Genomic DNA, 20984 nt, shown 5'->3' on the forward strand with positions numbered 1-20984 from the left:
GATTACTGGGGAAATATGAGACATCTGGAACTGAGTTAAATGAAGAGTGTTACTATTAAACCAGACTGTTGCCACCAGGTCCTAAGAAACCTTTCCTCCAAGCAGTGGGAGAAGATAAAAGTGCAGGCTACATTTGAGAGTTGGACCTGTGCTGGTGTAGGTACACCATCGTTTCCCTGTGAGTCTCAGTTCCAAAATGGTAAAGCTTCTTTTCTCTTTCTGCTCTCTTTTACCTCTAAGCCATCTGAGGACATTCTCAGTGTCAGCATTTTTGGAGCCTAGCAAAGAGGTGTCCTGTCTCCATGGACCCCCAGCCATAATACTTTTAGGGAAACAATCTTAAATCATTTTTGTTCCAGTCCAGCAGTATTGATTTGCACCAATCAGCAAAACAATCACTAAACGATCATGTAAACACTGTTACCATTAAACGTGGGGTACCAATCTCCCCTGAGCATCCTGTTCTGTACTTCGATGACCACCTGGAGTTAAAATGTGGTTGTGGTGCCTCGCAGATGTGGCACGGGCTCTGGTGATACAGATCAACATCCATATGTCCCTTAGATGCCTGCTGGACACTTGTGCAAAGGTCAGGTGTCTCTTGTGCTCTCCCAGAAGGTTTTTAATGGCGTGAGCCACTTGCTTTCATCCTTTCTCATAATTTTATGAGGCAGAATCCCCCCACCCTCAGGCAAGCAGCCGGCCTGCCACTAGCTATTCACTTTAAAATTACAACGAAGCTTGAAATAAAAACACAGCCGTGGACTGAACCCACTAACCCTCAGTCCAAAGGTATTAAGGCTGCTAGTTGGTAGAGACAGTATCTAGTTCTTGGAAATGTTTTGCTTCTAGCACCCTGGATGATTAGGAAGAGAGGACTAGGCGAAAAAGATAATGATTCCATATTTGCTGTGGAACTGGCAAGTGCAATTAGAATTGCCAACTGAGTTGTGATCAAAATTCTGATTAATTACTTACTGCTATTTCACAGAGAAGAAATTAGTGCGTATCTAATTAGCATTACTGAAATGTATTCTGTGCCTCACTTGCATAAATTAAATGTAAAGAACAAATCTACTGTGTGTGTGTGCAAAAGAGAGAAAGGGAGGGGGCAAACGAGAATGTGTTATAGTGGGCAAGATCTGCAGGTGGTGTAAATCAGGACCATTCCCTCAAAGTCTCTGGACGCAGAGGCTCAGACCCAAGAAGCTAAAAGAGGTGCTTTGAATCTGGTTGTTTGCTGGGGATCTGTGCTATATAGAAAGAGGGGTCAGACCAGAGGATCACAGCATCCTTTTATTCTAGCCTTATCAAATCTCACTCTATCAAACCCAGTCACAGCAGTATCAAATCCCATTTTCAGCTTGTGATGCCGTGGTCCCACCCCCCACCATACCATCAGAGACTTCCTATCGCATGATTTTTGTTTGCTTATTTATTTCAATTTCAGCTCTGCACATGCTCTAGGCATATATACAATAATGGCAATTACACATTGTACAAAGCACATCAATAATTTTAGCAAGAAAGAGAAGGAAAATGCAGAGCTGTGATTCGAGTGCTTTAATTGGCAGGACCACGTTATGTCAATGAAGCGGGGCCACAGAGGGCTGATTAGATAAATCCCCCCTCACAGTTCCAGTACCCAGCACTGAAGTGCCCACCATGTTCTAAAAATTAAATGTATGCATTAAAAATGTATCTGCATTTATTTTCCCTCTGGTGTCTTTTTGGTTTTTCTAACAAAAAAAAATCTTATGGAAAAGACAAGAAAAAACAACCCTAAGTGGGGGATTTGGCTGTTGATGTCAGCGAAGATAAGATGAGCCTCCTCCTTATCCGTCTGACCCTTCAGATAAGTTTTATTCCCCAAACAGAAATGGGAGAGAGGTTGCTGGTATGGTGAAGCAAGCTGACCCTCTCACGTTACTAATCTGTGGAATTTATTGTTACATTGAAAGTGGATATTTTTCCACTTCCCACTTCCACTGACTTAATTCTGCTTGCAGACTATAGGTGTACCTGTACTGAATTTAAAGAATCACACCAACACCTGCCAAATTTTAATGAAATCATGCAGCTATGTTAGTTGCCCTGCTGTGCCTTGCCATTATCCTTGCCTTTTGACTTTCTTCACTATAGGGGCATCGAAGTTTATGTTCTAATCATAAAATATTCATTTTTCTTTATTATTCTTTTCATAATGAATTGGTGTCCCACCTCTTCAATAAATATTTCACTTCTGGCCACTTGAGTCTGAAAGAGAACAGCCATCACCAGTCATCTCTAATGTTCTTTCTTTTCCTCTCTTCCTATCTCTGCCTTTATTATCTCCATGATCTTATTTTCCCTGTCTCCCTCCCCTTTCAGACAGCTTTATTAAATTCAGATCGCAACTTCCGAGGCCTCTGTGTCTGACCGCTTGTGCCATGTGAGCCACCAAGAGCAAAAATGATAAAAAAAAAAAAGCATCAAGATTGCCCCGTGTTCCTCCTCCCTCAATGTCCTTGGCAGCATGGGGGTCTTTTCCACAGCACATCCTTCTGGTTGGGTATTCATATCACAGACCCCAGTTCTTGGACCTCATGGAAACATAACTTGCAAGAAAATGCAAAATCATATGTTCTTGATATAATATGCCACCCTGTTTAGCAAGACCTGGGTTGGAAAATGCACCTCTCTGCTGAAAGCTCTTCCCCGGGGAAATTGTGCATAAGAGAGTTCTGGAGGTCTTCATGAAGAAAAGAGTGGTTATAGTCCAGCTGTCTTAATAGGGCAGAGATAAAAATTTAGGACTGGTTTGAACCAGCCCATTTTCTACCCACCTAGATTGGTCTTTGCACTTAGCGTGGTCTGTCTGGAATGAGACTTTGCACGCTCACAAGATAGAAGCTCGACCTACAAGGCTTCAGCCAGGTGTCCCCTGCAACAGGGACAGGTGAGGCATATGAAAACTGAACAACCCTTGCCAGATGGGCTCTTTAAATTGGCTTGGCTCTTAATGCCACCCTGGGAGCAGAAAGGTGCTCTCTGATGACCCAAATGAGCAGAAAACCCTTTCAGGTGCCTGCCCGATAAGCTTATTGATTAGTATGCCCAGAAATTGGAGACTATTCTGATACTGTTGATGCCATAGAATAAATAAGTAAAAATCATGCCAGTGCTCATCTCACCTTGCTGTCTAGTAATGCTGGTGTTATACCAAAAAGAGCAGACCCCAAACTGTCCATATTGGCAATTCTTGTCATAAAAGGCTAGGTAATATAGGCTATTATGCATGAAGAGCATCCTGTAAATGCCAGCAGGATGCCTGAGCTAAGCAGCCTTGGGCAATCCGATATTGCTCTGCCTATCTTAACTCTGCTTCAGACCTCTTTTGTTCACCAGCGATAAAGCACTAAAAAGTCTCAAAGAAACAAATGTGCTTAATGCACCTGTCTGGTTTTCTGTGTGCAGCTAGTGTGTTCCCACATGACTGCATTGAATGAAATTTTGTAGCAATGAAATATTTGTATGCTTAAGCACACATTCAGGGCAATGATGAACAAATGCATAGTATCCCAGTGCTAAGAGTCTCAAAAATGTCATTGACTGTCACATTTCAGAGCTTGAACATCAGCTAAGAACACTCAAAAACTTTTTTATTACAGCAATCTGCGGGATGAAATCCTTGCCCCATGTAGGAATGCAGCTTTATAATTTTATTCTCAGACAGGGTCAAAACCTCAGCTGTTTTATATTGGCCTAAGCATCAAGCTGTCATCAGATAGACCACCTGAGGAAGTGGCCTGCTGGGAATGCACTTTAACCATCCAAACAGAGACATCCAAACCTTTGCAAGCTCAATCACCAGAAATCACAGGGAGAAGTAGAGAACAAATGGGCTTCAGTTTTAGTCCCTTCAAGCACGAGACAACAGGCCATTACTTCTCTTTACAGTTTCCCATCACAGGCTGGGATGTTTTCAGACTAAACAAGTCCCTGTAACTCGAAACCCAACCATCAGTTATGGAAGTACCCTGTGCAGCATGGCTAATAAATAAAAAGTTAAGAAAAATAAAAAGACAACCTTGCCACTATTAACAAAAGACTCTTCAAAGCTATTCTTTTGCTCTGGGCTTTTACAATAATAAGCTGAAAAAATACATTAGAGAGCAGGCTCCTTTCTAGCCACTTCATATTTCATTTTGCCTCTCACTTGTCTATTTATTTTCACGTCTTTCTTGATTACTTCTCAATTGTAGAAAAACAACATTAGGCACAATGAGTTTTAAATATACTCCCTGGACAAAATAACTCCAAGGGCTGTCTGAAATTTCAAGCAGGTCACTAGAAAGTCTGGAATAAAATGCAAAAGAAGGGGTGCCTACCAGTCAATGCAGGACACTCTGGACTTCAAGCCAGTGTAGTTATTCTTTTTCTGCCTACCTGGGCACCACACCATGCAGTAAGGACTGAGTTCATTCACTTTTATATTGAAGATGAAGAACACGATCTGGTGAAGTACAAGATCTGCTCCAGCTCTGAAGCTATTGTTTCTCTGTTGGAGCTGTCCAGAGGACTTTGATGGGACAGGGAACAGGCCTTGGACTGCCTAAAACAAGCACGCAGGAGTAAAACAGATATTTGCAAAAGTAAGCCTCAAAAGCTTCTTCAAACCATCTTGCATGTGTGTTATGTTGTATGATAACTTCATTAGGATCACAGACCTTGTCTGAGTCATTTTCAACCCTGGTGGTTTCTCTGGACACCCTCCAAACTGGTAAATTTGTCCTAGTGAATATATAAAAGCCTAGAAGGAGATATACTATGATTTGTGATAAAGCCCTCTGAAGCCTGATCTAACTTTGTGGTTAGCCTTGCTTTGAGTGAGAATTTGAACTAAATGATATCCAGAAATCTCTTCTGACCTATTTTTCCCGGGGTTCAATGCAGTCATGGTGCTTTAGGACTATGCCTACAGACTCATTCAATTTTCGTGGAAGTGGTGTTTGAAACCAGTCTCCTTCCAGGCCAGCCCTCATGTTGATTCCAGACGTTAGGAATTAATTTTATAGGCTCTCACCGTATTTGTTGGAATGTCTCTTTTACAATATTTTTTCTATTTCTGTGCTTTCCGAGGCATTTTTTCTCAGTCCCCACTCCATTTCCTACACAAGCTCTGCTGATGAGGAGCAGAACAAGCTGTGGTCTGCAGGGTGACCCTGCACCAAGTTAACCAGGGCTACTGAGAGGTGCGGATATCTGTACCCAGTGGATGAACTCTTGTAGCAAAAGACATATGTAGAGTTTGTTCTTTTTCAGGGTCTTTCTCAACAATGTGTTTGCAGCCTGTTGTGCTAAAGATCTCATTCAGGGATAGTGGAGCTTTATTATTTTCTAGATTAACATGGTAGTGGCTTCATCTTCCTTCTTTCCATCTTTCCCCTTGTTCATAACTGGAGAGGTTACTTTAGAGGTGTGTACAGAGCTACAATTTCCCACTTATTTTAAAATACTTGGTGAATACCAACACCTGTTAGTCTTGCTATTCTGGAAGCTTCTTCAGCTGTATCACTAGGAGGTAGATTCATTTCACCTCACTTCAGCTGTCCAAAAGACAGGCCTTCAGTTGAAGCTAGCTACCTAAGTTTCCCATATAGAAGCAGAGGAGGGTATCTCAAGAAGTGACGCAATCTATCCCAGGGAAAGAGGGAATTAATGACCATCTAAAAGTCTCTCTCTCTCTCATGATTATTGTCTAGATGAGCAGCTAGACTAGACAATTAGCTTAAACTAGATGTTTAACATTTAGGCAGATAAAATTAATATGATGAATCCCATTCCACACGCTTTAATAATGACTTTAGCCTTTGTATCTCAAATTTTAGCTCTTCAGATGTTTTCATAGGTGTTCAGATTCTGCGCTCTGTTTTCAGATTCATTTCAACTTCTAAGGCTTAAAATATTTGCCTCCCATTACTGTCCATTCTGATAAATGTGTCATGGTATAATATTATATAATGGCTTTTCTTTATTAAAAAAAAAAAAAAAGGAAAAAAAAGAAGAAAGCAGAGACAAGGTTGCTGATAAAAAGATATTGGAAACATTTGGCAGGATGGGTAGAGAGCCCAAGAAGTCATCTCACTCCTCCATTTGATCCAACAGTATTTATATTTACACTGCTCCTGAAAGAAATTAATATAACTTGATAAAAACTCACCAATTGTAGTAGTTTGACTGAATCCTAACCATTTCAAGGCTTTTTGTTTGTTTGTTTGTTTGTTTAGCCAGAAACATGTTTTTTTAAGATTTCTGAACTAAATCTCCCAATTTCCCTATTTAAGATATTAATATTTTTGTTGTTGTTTTTCTCTCCACATTGGACATGGGAAAACAACCTTCCTTACTTCCTGATCATTTTTATGAAGCTTCTACTTTAGTGTGCTAATTAAAATGTCTGCAACATTTCTGGACTGAACTTGGGATATTTGTAATATTTTTGCTTCAATAGTATATCTGAGGAAAAAAAGGCTTTTCAATAAAATAGTTTTAGAGAAAAAAATATAGTCTAAAAACATGACAATTTCTCAGATGAAGAAGCTGAAAAATTAGTATAATTTCGGTATTTAATCAAAATATTTGATTTGTTAATGAACAAAAAAATAGGAAAACAATGTGAGGGCAAATACTGAGTTCTGTTCTGTCCTTTCCGTCACCTATGTCTTAAATAGTAATTGTCATTTTAACCTTAATTCTAACCTGAATACTTCCAGTATCTACAGGTATTTGTTGTTTTTCTCTGGCTCATTTCTAATGGAAAATCATTCAGTCTCTTTTAGAATCGGTTCCCAGGACCAAATAACTGTTCTCATTGGGAAGAAATGATAATAATAATAGTAAAATGGAGTTCCCTGCAAAATTTATTTTGAGGCAGTTCATTTTATACCCTAACTTTATTTTTGCAGAAGAAAAGGATGATTTGTCTTTGCAGTAACTACAAAAAAGAAGCTGAGAACCTTCCAGTCCATAACAAAACCTGGCAGCAACGGTCTTAATAGAGTTCAAGTTTATTTGACTAATTCTTTCACCACTTGTCAGAGAACATACTTTTGTTTGCAGTAACAAAACGACCTCTTTCCTCTCCCATTTCTCCAGCGAGTAGTGCAGGCACTTGTGTGGAGCGCACATTACTGCTAACCGTTACGATGTTTGCTGTCAAACTCATTTATTTATGCAACTGCTGTGGAAAGGCCTGAGGCCCATAAGCAGCCCTGAAAGATTTCAGAGCCCTGGTGTGGGGTCATGAAAGGGAAAGTGAGGGGGAGGGCGAAGCCTCCACTGGTTATGAGAAAGGAACTGACACAGGAAATGGTCACATATGGCACAGATTTATTGTGTCCGGGACTTCCCATTCAAAACTCATTATATCCACAGCTCAGAGCGGTGCATGGCACAGCCACATTCATTTTTGGGGTCTGGCATCCGATGAAATTGCTGTTCTGCTGTCAGGTGGTGGTGGCAGTTTTATCATTCCTTGGCCAGAGAGCTGGAGGTTAGGACTGCGCTGGCAAAAGCTCTGCTGCTTGCTGCCCCTTAGCACTGAGCCACGCGGAGCGGTTTGTCTAAAGCTTCACTCAGTGGCATTGCTGGGCAGAACAGAAAAATCCTTCTGGGCTTTAAATATACCTAAAGGAAAACAGAAGTGTCTTGAAGGGAAACATAAGGGGAAAAACTTTAGTAGCAACACAAGAAATGAAATGATATTTGCAGAACAATATGTTTTACCAAAGGTGAATTATTTTGGACAGAAGGATGGTCCTGTTTGCATTTTTCTCTTTTAAATGTCTTTCCTGGGAGGCAGAATACTCCCCACATCCAGCTATCAGCTCCTTGAATGACAGTTAGTGAACTTGAGAGGTTGTGGGAATACTTTTTCATATTTTTCTATTTGCTTCATGAGACCATCAAAAAGCCCCAGCCAGGGCCCTGGGTTTTATTTTGCTAGTACAACCCCCCCCCCCCCCCCCAGTTTCTACCCTTTCACTGTGCATTGATGGATCCTTCAAGCCCTCGAGAAGGCTGTAGAGACCCATGCTCTCTTGTGAGTGTTCTCAGTGCCACCCACGGTCTGTCCTGCTCACACTAGTCCCATGCCACACATTTGATTGTGTTACAATAAGGTTTAAGGTAAAGACTTCTGCAACATCCTTTTCTCCCTCGTTCAGGGTTATAATTTAAGGGTGCTTAATTCGCAGTGCTTTTGGGGACTCTCTGAAATTGCACAGAATCATGAAGGACAGAGTAATTCAGCTGTTTAATCCTCTCTTTTTCCACGCACAATATAATGCCACGTAATGCCTCTTTTGTCTGCATGTTGGATTTATTCCCTAAATAGACATCATGGGGAACTTAGTGTTGCTAGGATGGCTAAAATGACTAAAGTTCCCCAATCAATAATGATAATGAGGACAAAAATCCTCTCTTAATTGTGCCTTTCTAAGAGATTTTATTAACTGGATGCTGCTCTGGGACGGTGCTGACAATAGCAGGAAGAGGCTTGATGTCTACTCGTGAGTCAAGGAGTTCTAGGGAATGGGCACTGGAGCTTCCCACTCACTCCTGCTATATCCAAGAGAACAGTTCCAAGCCCAGTTTGGACCCAGCAGATTCCAAAACAGTTCCTGGGTGCTTTCCAGAAGTTAGGACAAGTCAGGAGCCAGTCCAAAAAGCTATTTGAAGGTCTATTTGGGCATCTCAGATTTATCGACCACCTCATCTGAGAGAGCTGAAGATGTATGCCCCTGGCTGGGTTATCCTCCCAAGCTTTTGGCTGTTTTGTGAGACAGGTTTGATATTTTCTTTCGAATACAAAGACTGAAGCTGTTCTCTTTGACTCAAAAGCTTCCAGAGCTGTAAATCACCGAATGCTTGGGGAACAGTTTGGGAGAACATTGCTGTATGCATATCCTGTACTCATACACTCTCTACACACCTCCTTTTGACCACTTTGGAGCGCATCGTGGCCTAGATGTGCCTCTAGAGTCTTCTGTGAAAACTTGTGTACTTAGGTTTCAAGGCCAAGAATGACTTATTATGATTATTATGACTTATATGACTTATATGACTTATTATGACTTATTATGACTTATACCTTATGTAACTGGATAAAATTGTGATTTTTTTTTTGTCACTTGGAAAGATATACTATTATCTATGACCTATATGCCTTACCTCTTAAGCATGGGGGAGCTCTGAAGGGTTAATGCTAGCACAATAAATATATAAGCATGTGAAAGATGCAAATAATACTCAATTTCATAGTGAATAAATACTAGCAATGTGTGTGGCCATGTATGCAGACAGTGAGTGCAAGAGCAAATATTTCATGTACTGCACCTGTTTTTATATCGATTTGTATGGGAAGGGCCAATGCAGATCCTGTGGTGCATATTGGTGAGCTTACACTACAGCCTTTTTAGTGGGAGCACTAATATCTATCTTCTCTCCGCCTGGGCACCCACTTTAACAGAACTTGTAGGAACATAGTGTCTTTGAGTCCCCAGACATGACCACAATTGGCCAGAGGGTTCAAAGGTTTTATGGAGGAGCGATAAACAGCAGAGCATAAAAACATACAGTGTTATGAGACTCATTTCCTTCATAAATAATTTTCCTTAGGAGAAAGAATTAGCAGCCTAAAGCAACCACTCAATTGTTATGCATACAGTCCCTGGCATGGCTGTGTATTTATGTGCATGTGTCTCACACACGTGCTCACACAAATACAAGAGCAATCACACTCACCTCCATACATTGCTATGCATGTGTTCCCAACACATGCGTTGTGCAAAAAATGTTATTTGGCATTGCATATCTGCATATTTATCCCCTATGTGGGCTCTGGTACATTCAATTGCAAGATATTCCTAATTTGTAGTCAGTGGTATTTTTTAAAATGATGGGGGATGCATTGTCTCAACATCTGCTGAAGTTGACAGGCTTGCTTGCACTTCTGCACATGAGGATTCACAAGACGAATGACTGCAGAGCCATGGTTTTCAAATAACGAGTGCGTAGGCATGAGGACCCTGTGCTGGGGGTTAGATAGGAGAATTGGGTCCAGAATTATTTACAGGGAACATCTGAACCCAAGAAATGTAGAAAACCTTTTGCATAGCAAAAATGACTGACCTCAGAATAATTTAGCTTTGCGGACTGCTACATTTCCAAAGTCCTATTGCCAGGTCTTTTTTTTTTTTTTTTTTTATTTCACATTTGAATGTCAGCAGGTCAAAAGGAACAGTTAATGCTGATGAATATTTCCCCCTCAGCAAAGATATGTGCTGGCCAGCCCAAGGCCAATGAATCGCAATTTCTAAACAGTGTCCCATTTATCTCTCCCCTCCCCCTTGCTCCCCTACACGCTTTTATATTTTTGTAACTATAATTGTTGTTAAATTAGAAATAACTGACGGGCAAATCCAGTCAGATGGAAAGAAAATTGCGGGAGATTTATTTTATTTTGATAAAAACCTGACGTCGCCTTTTGTTTTTGTCAAAAAACAACTATATTTTTCCTTGTACCGTGAATTGTGAAATCTATCATGAAATGGGTAAAAATTATTGAAGGAAATGGTGGTGTTAACCTGAAGGGGAAAATCATTAATGTTGATGTATTTCATTCAATTTTAAATGTAGAATTTATTTTATTTTATTTTATTTATTTGGCATTGGGGAACTAGGGAAAAGGCAGGAGACTTGCAAAGGACTCTATGTGCCTTTAAGTCAAAACATCTATTTTAAAAATACTCTTCCCTCCTTCCCTCCTGCTCCATTTTTCTAAATAAAGGATATGAGATGTTGTTGTTGGTGTTTCTTTTTTTTTTCTTTTCTTTTTTTTTTTTTTTCCTAAGCAAAGAGGACCCCCTCGGCGTATTTTTCTTTTCAAATGTGAAATGAGGTGGAAAATCCTCATTTCACGACAGGAAGGACAAATATTGACACAAAGTTAATATTTGTCAGGAGCCCTAGAAGCAACCTGAGCGCTCAAATCTCATATAGATATATACGTTTGTGTGTGGCGGTGTGTGCGTGCATGTGGATGTATATAATTAAATAGCAAACTCGACGGCAAGGGAATCTGCAGAAAGCACAGCCTGCTGTCTGAGGCTGAGGAAATAGTTGGGGAGGGTGGGCACGGACACTTTCCATCTCCTATTTCTCCCTCTTGCATGCACCAAGAGGGACACATGACATTTCTCCATCTTTCCCACCCATTTATAGGGTCTCACATTGACTCACACACACCTGGTTTCTCTTTCATTTCCCCCCTCATTTTTTTTTTTTTTTTCCTCTCACACGTGTGCAAACACACGTGCACGCACAAATATAACCCTGTTTAATCGAATTTCACCCCATTTATGGACATGGGGAGGCTTCTGGAATTTATCACTGTTATTGCTCATCGCCAATGTAAATAGCACATGTCAGCTCAATATTCAGTGGTCACTCAGTATTTATTAAGTCCTGTCCACTCTGGCCTTTTTTAGAGCAAAGCCCCAGGGCAGATTAGCTGCTGGCCCTGACACGCTGCGTCGCTTATCTATTCGCATCGATTATGAGAGTCAGCTGTGGCCAGGCCGCACTTTTTCCTTCTCCTCTCAGGCCCCTCTTACAAGCACCCCTGCTTGGATTTTCATGAGGAAATAATCAGATTAGGGCTTCAGCGGCGAGTTCATATGGAGTTCTCTTTCTCCGATGTGCTACTAACTGAATAAACGTGTTTTGTGGTAAATTGTAAATGACATTATGATTACCAAGGCCAGCATGGGTTTCATTTAAAAGTGATCGAAATTGCAGGCTGCAGAAATTGTGAGTGGCAGATAAGGCCGTTCGGAAGGAGACGAGCAGCGCTGCGTGCGCGTGCATGGGCGGGCATGCAGGGGGCCGAGCGAACCTGCTCAGAGAGGCGAAGGGAAGTCCTGGGAAATCACAAAACATTAACAAAATCCATCTGTAGGCAGGAGCAATGGCACTGGGGGGAGATGGGGAGTGATTTGAATGTTTCCGGGAGAGTAAACGAGATCTGTCAGCCTTTGTGGGCTGGCTGCGGGCTGCTCGGCGTGTCCTCCCTGCGCTCCGGGGCACTACCCAATATCCAAGGGCAGTCTCTCCATGATGCTGCTGCTCCCCTCCCTTTTCTCACAGCACATCCTCCTGACAAAACACTCGTGCTGGTACAGCTAAAAAGAGAAAGACAAAGCCAAAAAAGTGAGAAAAAGGAATAGAAAACAATAAACCACTGTCTAAAATTGTTATTTTTTTTTTTTGTATAGATGCTGTCTCACTTGGACCTCCTTCCTGAGCCGAGTGTGATATTTATGTTATTCCATCACTTTCCTCTGTGATGTTCAGAGTGAGAGCTCACCCTGGGAAATGCTCATAGATCAGAGCAGCAGTCTGCACACGAGGAATCACCTTGAAATAAATCGTAGCTAAACGTCCACAGGATTCAGGCATTGAGATGTAACAATAAGCAGGACCCGGCAGGTTTCTCATAGTTCCTCTTTTCCAGGAGCCTGACATTATCTTCTAGCAGTGGCTTTCCCATTTGCAATGTTTCCATAGTAAGGGGAATGCCTTTTTTTTTTTTTTTTCGTTTAGAAGTTTATGACTCTGAAGGATGTTGCTCTCTCTTTTATCATTAGCACTAAGCATTGCTGAATGAGGAGCTCAGTTAGTTTAGACATTGGTCATTCTTTGCCTAACATGTTCAAGAGCCCAGCTAACTAGGGAAGAGTGGGCTCAGGAAGGGAAGGAGGATTATAGCTGGCTACAGCAGCAAATTCCTCCTTTGATTTTGTTTTGAAGGAAGGAAGGAAAAACAGAAACACACATCTTTTCATAGGATGCTCCGGGCAGAAATGTTTATGTCGTTGGTGCCCATATCTGAACTCATTTACTTTTTTTCTCTCTTTATAATCAGTGATGATCTCATCATTATAGCCTGAGGCACAATTTCTCTCATCTTAAAGCAGAGACCTATATTTGGTCAGATGGAACATATCTGAACTCAGAGGACTGTATGGACTATGTCTCCTCTGCATAGATCCATAAAGGGATCCTAATGACTAATCTCAGACACTTAGGTTGGGATTCAGTTCTTGGTTATTTTCAGCTTAAGGACTTCTGGAGGTAGATGTGGTTTCTACCCATTTAATATCCATTGGTGTCCAGGCTTCTCTTAAAACTGGTTAGAATTTTAGCACTTTCAAAAGTAACTTTGAACACCAAATGGGAAAATATGCAGCTAGAGCACAACCTGTTGAGATGACATTCAACATAATTTTTTATTGATTTATTTTTCTCTCCCCACCTCCATCTGTCCTTCCAGGAATTTACAGAGATGACAACAAGTGTATCTTCAAGCCCTCAGTACAAGGCTACTTCTGTAAACAGGCAGATCATGCTCTTGTCATCCTTGAAAACTTGGACGCCACCACGGTGAACCAGGAGCTGTTCCCAGTGGTAGCAGTGACAGACAGCTTTATGGACACCTTCAGTGATGCATCCTGTTATCCTGCAGAGCATCCTTCTACCTTCTTTTCTGTACTGCCATCCACCAAACTCACCACAGTTTGCTTCCCGGACCTAACACCTCTGACTTTCAGGCTCTCCCTCCTCAGTGGCCAGAACTCAACCAGACTTCCCCTGGCTATTTTCTACAATGAACCTCTCAGCCTTCGTGTTTTCGTTCAAGGGAAATATGTTTCTCCAACCCCGTCTTCATTCTCATGGAACGAAGGGGCAGGAGCCAATTACTTCAGCTTTGAGGACAATCTCCTCTATGTTCTTCTCCATGAGAAGGAACCTGTAGAAATAGTTGCTGGCCTTTCCCTTCACATAGCTTTCACTGTGAGTGAGGCCATTGGGGAAGAAGGTGAGGCAAATATAATGCATCAATTAGCTGATTTCTTGCAGGTTGGTCATGACCAAATCAGAGTAGTCCATCACATACCAGGAGCTGAAAGCATGTTGAAGGTCATCTCAGACAATGCAAGCAAAAAGAAATATCACTGCCCTAACATTACATTTTGCACAGCCTTTCATAGAAGGTCTGGCTCACTCAACGTCGGGAGAGGACCAGTGAGCACCCGAGCTCTGCAGCCATCTGATGCAGCTGGTCCATCAAGAGTGCTGATTATTGAACTTGGTGATCCACCAGGCCACCAAAGAACTGAGTCTGAGGGTTCATTGTCAATTGACAGCTTGAAGACTTTAGCCAGAACAATTATCAATGCTCACCAAACTGGAGACCTGGACTTACCAGCTGATACTTTAATGGTGACTCAGCCTGACTTCCTCTCCCCAGGAGGAGATAACAGTGGGTAAGTGGGCTGCTGCAGTGTCGTAAAAAAATGTTGATACTGATTAAAGTGGACTGAAGCAATGAGTGGACTCAAGCAACCACTTGAGTGGACTCAAGCAACCACTTGATCTGCTTAGCAAGATGCAATGTTTTCCATTTTCTGAAATAAGGCTATGGCACATTGTAAACACATTATAAAATTTCCCTGACAGAGTTGTGGTCAAGGATTAGCGGGAGTCCTGAGTCGGATCTAGCCAAACTACCATGACATTCTTATGGTGTTCATGGATCTCTATGAGGTACAGAACTGTCCATGATGTTTTAATCCAGAAGGAGAGTTTCTGTAAATTTGTCTTGAAACTAAAAGCTCTTAACTTCTAAGCAATTAAATTTGTGAGTGTTTCTAAATTGATGTAGTGCCAGAGATGCGTTATGGAAGACAGGTTGTTCCCTTAACTAACTTACAGGTCTAAACCATGATTCATATGCTTTTAACATTTAAAGCCAGAAAGGACCATTTAATCTTCTGCTTCAATCTCCTGCATGTCTCAGCCCTCTTCATTCTGATACCCCAGGGTTGACCTTTCCGTTTGGCCAAAAATTCTTATTCTAAAAAATCATCTGCTCTTTAAGATACGAGACCTGGGCACATCCAGTGCTATTTAAATGTGTACCTAGATGTTGAATGCTGTCCCTGTTTTTGCTGTCACAAATAATTGCCCATTTTCTCTTGTCAAACTCTCTTTCTCCAGTGAGTTTCTTGCCGTGTCCTTCACTGTTAAGTCAGTGACTTGCCAGGCATTGGCTTTTCCTCTTCCTCCAGATACCTCCAGAGTAATCAAATCACTTAGCTGTCTGCTTTTTAATAAATTGAAAGGTTTGAGTTCTGGTGAATGTAAGCTATTTAAATCCTTTTTCTGTTTCTTGCCTTCTCCATCTCTGTTTTCTGAAGCCTTTGTGAGATTTGGATGTCTGAACAGCCAAGAGTTTTTCTCCATATCTATGCCATAAGCAAAAGTGGTACTAAATCCCATTTTCTGCTGGCAGAATTCAGTGATCCCATTAGCCCATTTTTCTACAGGAACAGGAAAGATCATGATCAGCTGTTTGATCACTGTATTCTCTAATTCCTTTCAATTATATCTTTCAAGGACCCAATTCACCCAGCTGGTTAACCCAGATCCAAGACACCATGTAGTCTAGGTGTCAATGTTTGACTGTTGCCTCCATAATTTATCAGCCCACCAATCCTTTTGTGCATTGTATGAGCAGTGGCTTTATCTTTGGGGTTTATTTATTTATTTATTTATTTATTTATTTATTTTTATTTTTATGTAGATAAAACATCAGGACTACATTTGATTTGAACAGAACAATGCAGGACACCCCTGTACTTGAGAATGATTTCCCAATGGTAGCTACTTTTTGAGCTCTGTCAGTTAACTAGTTCTTGGTCAGTTTTGTATGTCCTAATTTTTTATTGATGTTCTGTGTCAAGGCTCAATTTCTGAAGGTCATTTTCTCGTCTCTTCCCCAGCAACAAGCAACCTTCTCTGTCCTTCCTTCCCCAGTCCTCATCTTGCTCTTTTCAGTCTCTTGCAGCCACTATTTGCAAACCCAGATGGCAGCCCTTATCTGCAGAGAGGGCTGTGAGGAGCAAGGCTGGGAAGGGAGCAGGCAGCAGTGTATTTCAACCTCAGATCCTGAATCTGTATTAAAAGCATTTGGGAAATATGGAAAAGGTAATATCCCATCTGCTTTTAATAGGGCACATGGGATTTGATGCCTGGCAACCTTACTGTGTACTCTCTTGATATTGCATAATGTTATTTTTTGATGTTGTGCACTACTGAGCCTTGCCCAAGTATAAGCATATTCCATCTATGCAAGAAAGAAATTGGATTTGTCTAAGACTTATTTTCTTTAATTAATACCATGTCCTCTAACTTTTTACCACTGACCCCTGTACCATCCTGATGTCTGGTGGCTGCTAGTGGTACAAACTACTACGAACCCATGCAATTTTCCTACTAGACGCAGCGTGGCTTATGGTAGTAGGGTACCCACAGTAAGGTTTGCTTTTCTGGGATCATAGGAATCTTTGTTTTGTTTTGTTCTTATTTGTTTTCTTTTTAGGTAGCATCATTTTAAGCACAAGTGGGAAATTATTATTTGCAAGATCAAATCTTAAATTAGGGCCAAACTCAGAAGATGTGCAATACTTTTTATCAGCAGAACTAGCATCACTATTTTCAGCAGGGTGCTTGTGTGCAGGATATCACAAAATGGGAGAGCAAAAAATGTAGGAGGTTTTGCAGCCTCTTTTAGCAAAATGTTTTCCTTTTTTATGGTATCCCAAAACATAACATGGTGTAGAGTGTGACACATAGGACCCCTCATTCAGTGTCCATTACCGATGATCAGAACAAGACCAGCAACAATAGCTACACTGTGGGTCAGGAGCAAGCCACGGTTTTTCAAAGTAAGCTCACCACAGCCCTGTTAAAGATTCTGGAATGCACCAATATAATATCACAGCAGGATCATCACTTAGAGAAGAGGATCACTCTTCTGTGTGCCAGGAAAAGAACCTTGTTGTTGTCTTTTTTTCAGGCACAAATGACATGTTCCCTTTACTGGGGACTGCTCTCCCAGCTGGCATTTGGGGATGTTGTTCCTGTCTGTGCATGCTCTGTGATACCAGTCTGAGCAGCAAGGATCAGGGCAGGTCCCTAGGAAGGAGGATATTTTACTACAGAGGCAAGAACACGGACAGATTAAAGCCATAGATTCACCATCTCACTAGGGGAAGACCTGGGATGTATATTCAAGAGAAGACTAACCACCAAATAGGAGGACCAGCTCAGAGCCCATCCACCCGTAGCTACATGGGCTCCTCTGCAGTGTTATTTATTGCTCCCCATCAGTCACAGCTTTTCTGGAATTACTCATAGCTGACATTTCTGATGCAATAAGGCCACAGATAACTTGTGAAATGAAATCAGGGTTTTCCTGTTGGGACATGTAATATCCCCACTGTCTATCTGTCTCTCTTTAGGCAGTACATGCTAGCACAGGTGAGGATAATGGGGCTGGGATTACAAGTCAGACTAAGTGTACCTGTGTATTTTCCTGTGGAAGGAAAAGAGAAATGTTTTCACCCCTGAGTCGTGCAAAATCCAGTTGGGCACACAGATATTCACAGAAGCAGCACTGCAGGGCCACTCTCCCTGCGGTTTCAGACTTGTGGTCCCTCTTGCTTCAAGATGACAAAAAGATCTTTGATCAGCAGAGGCTGGGTGTCTGTCTTTGCAGCCCAAGACAGTGAGGCTGAAAGGAGCCTGGGAAACCTTGCTGTGGTCAGGCGAAAGGCAGTAGCTGTGTATCACATCATCAGGAAATTAAAAAAAAAAAAAAAAAAAAAAAAAAAAAAAGATTTGTCTGTTATGATTTCATTTTTTTTAAAATTTTATTTTTAGGATTTCAATTTAATTTCTTTCTTATGGTCACTTCAGGCATGGCTCACTGGTTATCCAAGGCAAGAAGGAAGTGATTTCTGTGACTGCTATAGTCTTGCACAGGGGGAGATACAAGGAGACAGCTATCACATAGCTTTACCTTTCAGTGAATGCCTGTGTAAAAATGTATACTGCAACAGTCACAGAAAGCAATCCCTCTTTTTGCAAAGTTTGCCTGATATCAATATACATTTTGATATATTTAAAAGTAAAAGCACAAGAGAGCAAAACAGCAAATGTATAGTATGCGTTTGTGCAGGTGTCTTTACACAGAATCAGAAATTTAAAGCTGGACAGTCATCCAGAAGCCATTCAGTCATCTCCCCACAGTGGAGCAGGGTACCTCACTCATCCCTGATGGACCTTTAACCTGCTACGAACTGAAATTTGCAGGCATTAATCTTCCTTTATTAAGAGTTAGGTTTGGGGTACCGTGTGAAGGATGTGCGCGTGCAGGAAATGTCGGTGTTTGAGACTCACAGCAAGCAATAAAAGTGAAGCAAATTGTCAAGGAACTGCTCATTCAGACATCAATACCCATCCTGGGGACTAAATGAGAAGTTAGTACTCATTCCCCATGTCACACGGCATGCACACAGGCAGGCAGAGTGAGAGGTCCAAACCAGATTAATGCTGACACATCCTGAGCCTGAAGTGCTTGGGCTCGATAACCTTTGTGTGGGCTTTAGGCAGGCTGCTGAGTGTAATTGCATGGGGTTTTAAAAAGGGGAGGCGACCATTTTTTCCTTGTGTAGGGATCCGACTTTTCTTCCTGTGGGTTTAAGCAGGATGCTAAAAGTCCTGACCTCAGAGCTGCAGCTAACGCAACACTTGAGGCTCTATCGGGGCTTTATCTGCCCCACACAGCTGAAGTGAATTTTCTGTAAACGTCCTGGAAATATTCCTAATATTCCCTGTTCAGCCGCTTTAATAGCTGAGCCCCCCTTTTGGCCAACATCTCCTGTTTAGCAGTCTAGTTAAATTACGGAACACACGAACAAATTTACAGTGAAACCTTGAAGGTTTCTAATCAGACGAGTGGGACTCTGTAACAGGCTGTTTATAGGAGCGATGGGATAAGAAACTTAATGAGATTAAAGTGGAGGCAAATACACATATAAACAGTGTTATTCTATATAAAAAGTCATGATCATAGTGCGTTTAAGGAATTGGAATGAATTTCAGTATTTACTTCTCAATTTCTAATTCTTTTCAAGTGGGGAAACTGAGTAGTTCAAGGATTTCTTATCACAAAGCCTTTTGCTACTTCTTTTCTTCTGGTGGCTTTTTTTTTTTTTTTTTTTTTTTTTTGTTAGCAGAAAATCTAGGAACTAACTGGGCATCAAAACTGAACAACCAGCATATTGGTAGTGTCAGGAAGGCACAGCTGTAGTAGGGATGATGAGTTAAAAATGAAGGGGATCAGCTCAAGAGGTGCTTTTCCCAATTCTCTGTTTTGTCCCCAGAAGTTGCAAGTGTTGGGATCAGCTCAAGAGCACACCTGAGAGCGAGGAGGGTACCCATCAGCTTTCTCAGGGACTGGAAAGAGACCTGATCCTGGATCTGGTGCCCCAGTGCTATCAAGCAAAACCTGCGTGGCTCATGTCACATTCCTGTCTGTTTTCCCTCTTAGCCATTAATGGGACCTGCAGTAAAAACCTGCTCTGTTGATGATTCACATGGCGTGAGTGCATGGCGCAGCCACATCCCTGCAGGACCAACCCTTTCCCCATTCTGGCTTATTTAAAACACGAACAGTGTCACCTCTATCAGGAGGGCTGGGGTGGTGTGGCATCAGAGCCGATGTTGGCTCCGAGGTCAGTCTGCTTTGCTGTTTGATCGTGCTCTTGACATCACATGGAGAAGGGACACGCATTCTTCCACATGCTTTGCTAGCAGGAACTTGGTGAGCTAAGGGTTAAATGGCTTTGGGTGCTGTGTCTGTATGGCTGTGTGTACATCTATATACGTATACAGATATATATATATATATATATATACACACACCTTAGTTTGGCTGCAGGACCTCTCGCCCGCAGGCCACAGTCACATTATCATCTGGAAATTGGATAACGACAGCACAATGACAAATCCAGGTTGCTTGCAATAAGGTGCTAATCCCTTTGCTTTAATATCGGAGCAGCGTGTAATGATGTTTGGACATCACTCCAGTTTACTGACGACCCCACTGGGGCCAGCAATAGAGGCGTACAACTGTCTAACAAGCCATCAGGTGACCGCCGTCGTCAAAGCAACGGACGGTGCAATCTAATCTTCCCTCCATCCCTTCCAGCTCCCAATAAGGGCCGGATTATAGAGGTGGCCCATCAATGCTTGGTAACTCGAATCAATTAACGTTAATTCGCACAATGCTATGATGTATTGTGATCACTTTCATTTCAGAGAAGGGGGAAGGAATTGCTATAATTCACCTAAAATGAGGTTGTCTGTGGTGCTGAGGTATTAATTGGGTGTCCATATTAAATGGAAAAGGAGCACGGTAGTGAAGGAAAAGTGGATGAGTGACTCTCTTGGCTGCTATTGACCTATCAGAAGAAGACAGTGCCCTTTTCCTTTGCTTTTATCTATTACAGTTTTCCCTATTGCGTGTCAAGTTGATGTATTATAAAAAATTCATTTGGTGACCTTTCACCCCCCTAGCAGATTAAACAATTTCACTGGGATGGCATCATTAACAGGGCCTTGCATTTAATGATGATTTCTCTAAAAGGCCACGGAGATTCGATTTTAAGCTAACAGATTTATTGCACTATTATAACATATCGTAAAAAGCTGTACCACCTACGGTCTGGTTTTAGGATAGAAACTGTTTAAGAGTTTATGTGGAGCTTAAAGTGGTATTACCTTGGGATACGCAGCAGCGGCGAGGCTCTGACCTCCGGCGTGATGCTGTTTACATTTAATAAAAGATGTTCCTCCGACAGTAAACTTTGGGAGTGCATTATGGAAGAGGTTAGCTCCTTGCCACTAGCAGGTAGAATTGTAAGTACAGGTATTTCCACCCATCTCCAGCAATTAACAGAAGTCGCTAATGAATTTGGAGGACGTTTCTCTCCTATCTGATGGACTGGGTCTGTCCCTCTGTTTCTGAAGGC

General features: G+C 41.7%; 1 protein-coding gene across 1 annotated transcript in view; it reads left to right on the top strand.

Moving 5' to 3' along the window:
• Positions 1 to 20984, top strand: part of PKHD1 (PKHD1 ciliary IPT domain containing fibrocystin/polyductin) — a 254208-nt gene that overhangs the window by 211619 nt on the left and 21605 nt on the right. The window contains 1 exon segment of the mRNA XM_040550788.1: positions 13376 to 14369. Within this exon segment, the coding sequence (XP_040406722.1) occupies positions 13376 to 14369 (994 nt within the window).

This window comes from Cygnus olor, chromosome 3 (assembly GCF_009769625.2).
Source record: "Cygnus olor isolate bCygOlo1 chromosome 3, bCygOlo1.pri.v2, whole genome shotgun sequence".
NCBI classification, from domain to species: Eukaryota; Metazoa; Chordata; class Aves; order Anseriformes; family Anatidae; genus Cygnus; species Cygnus olor.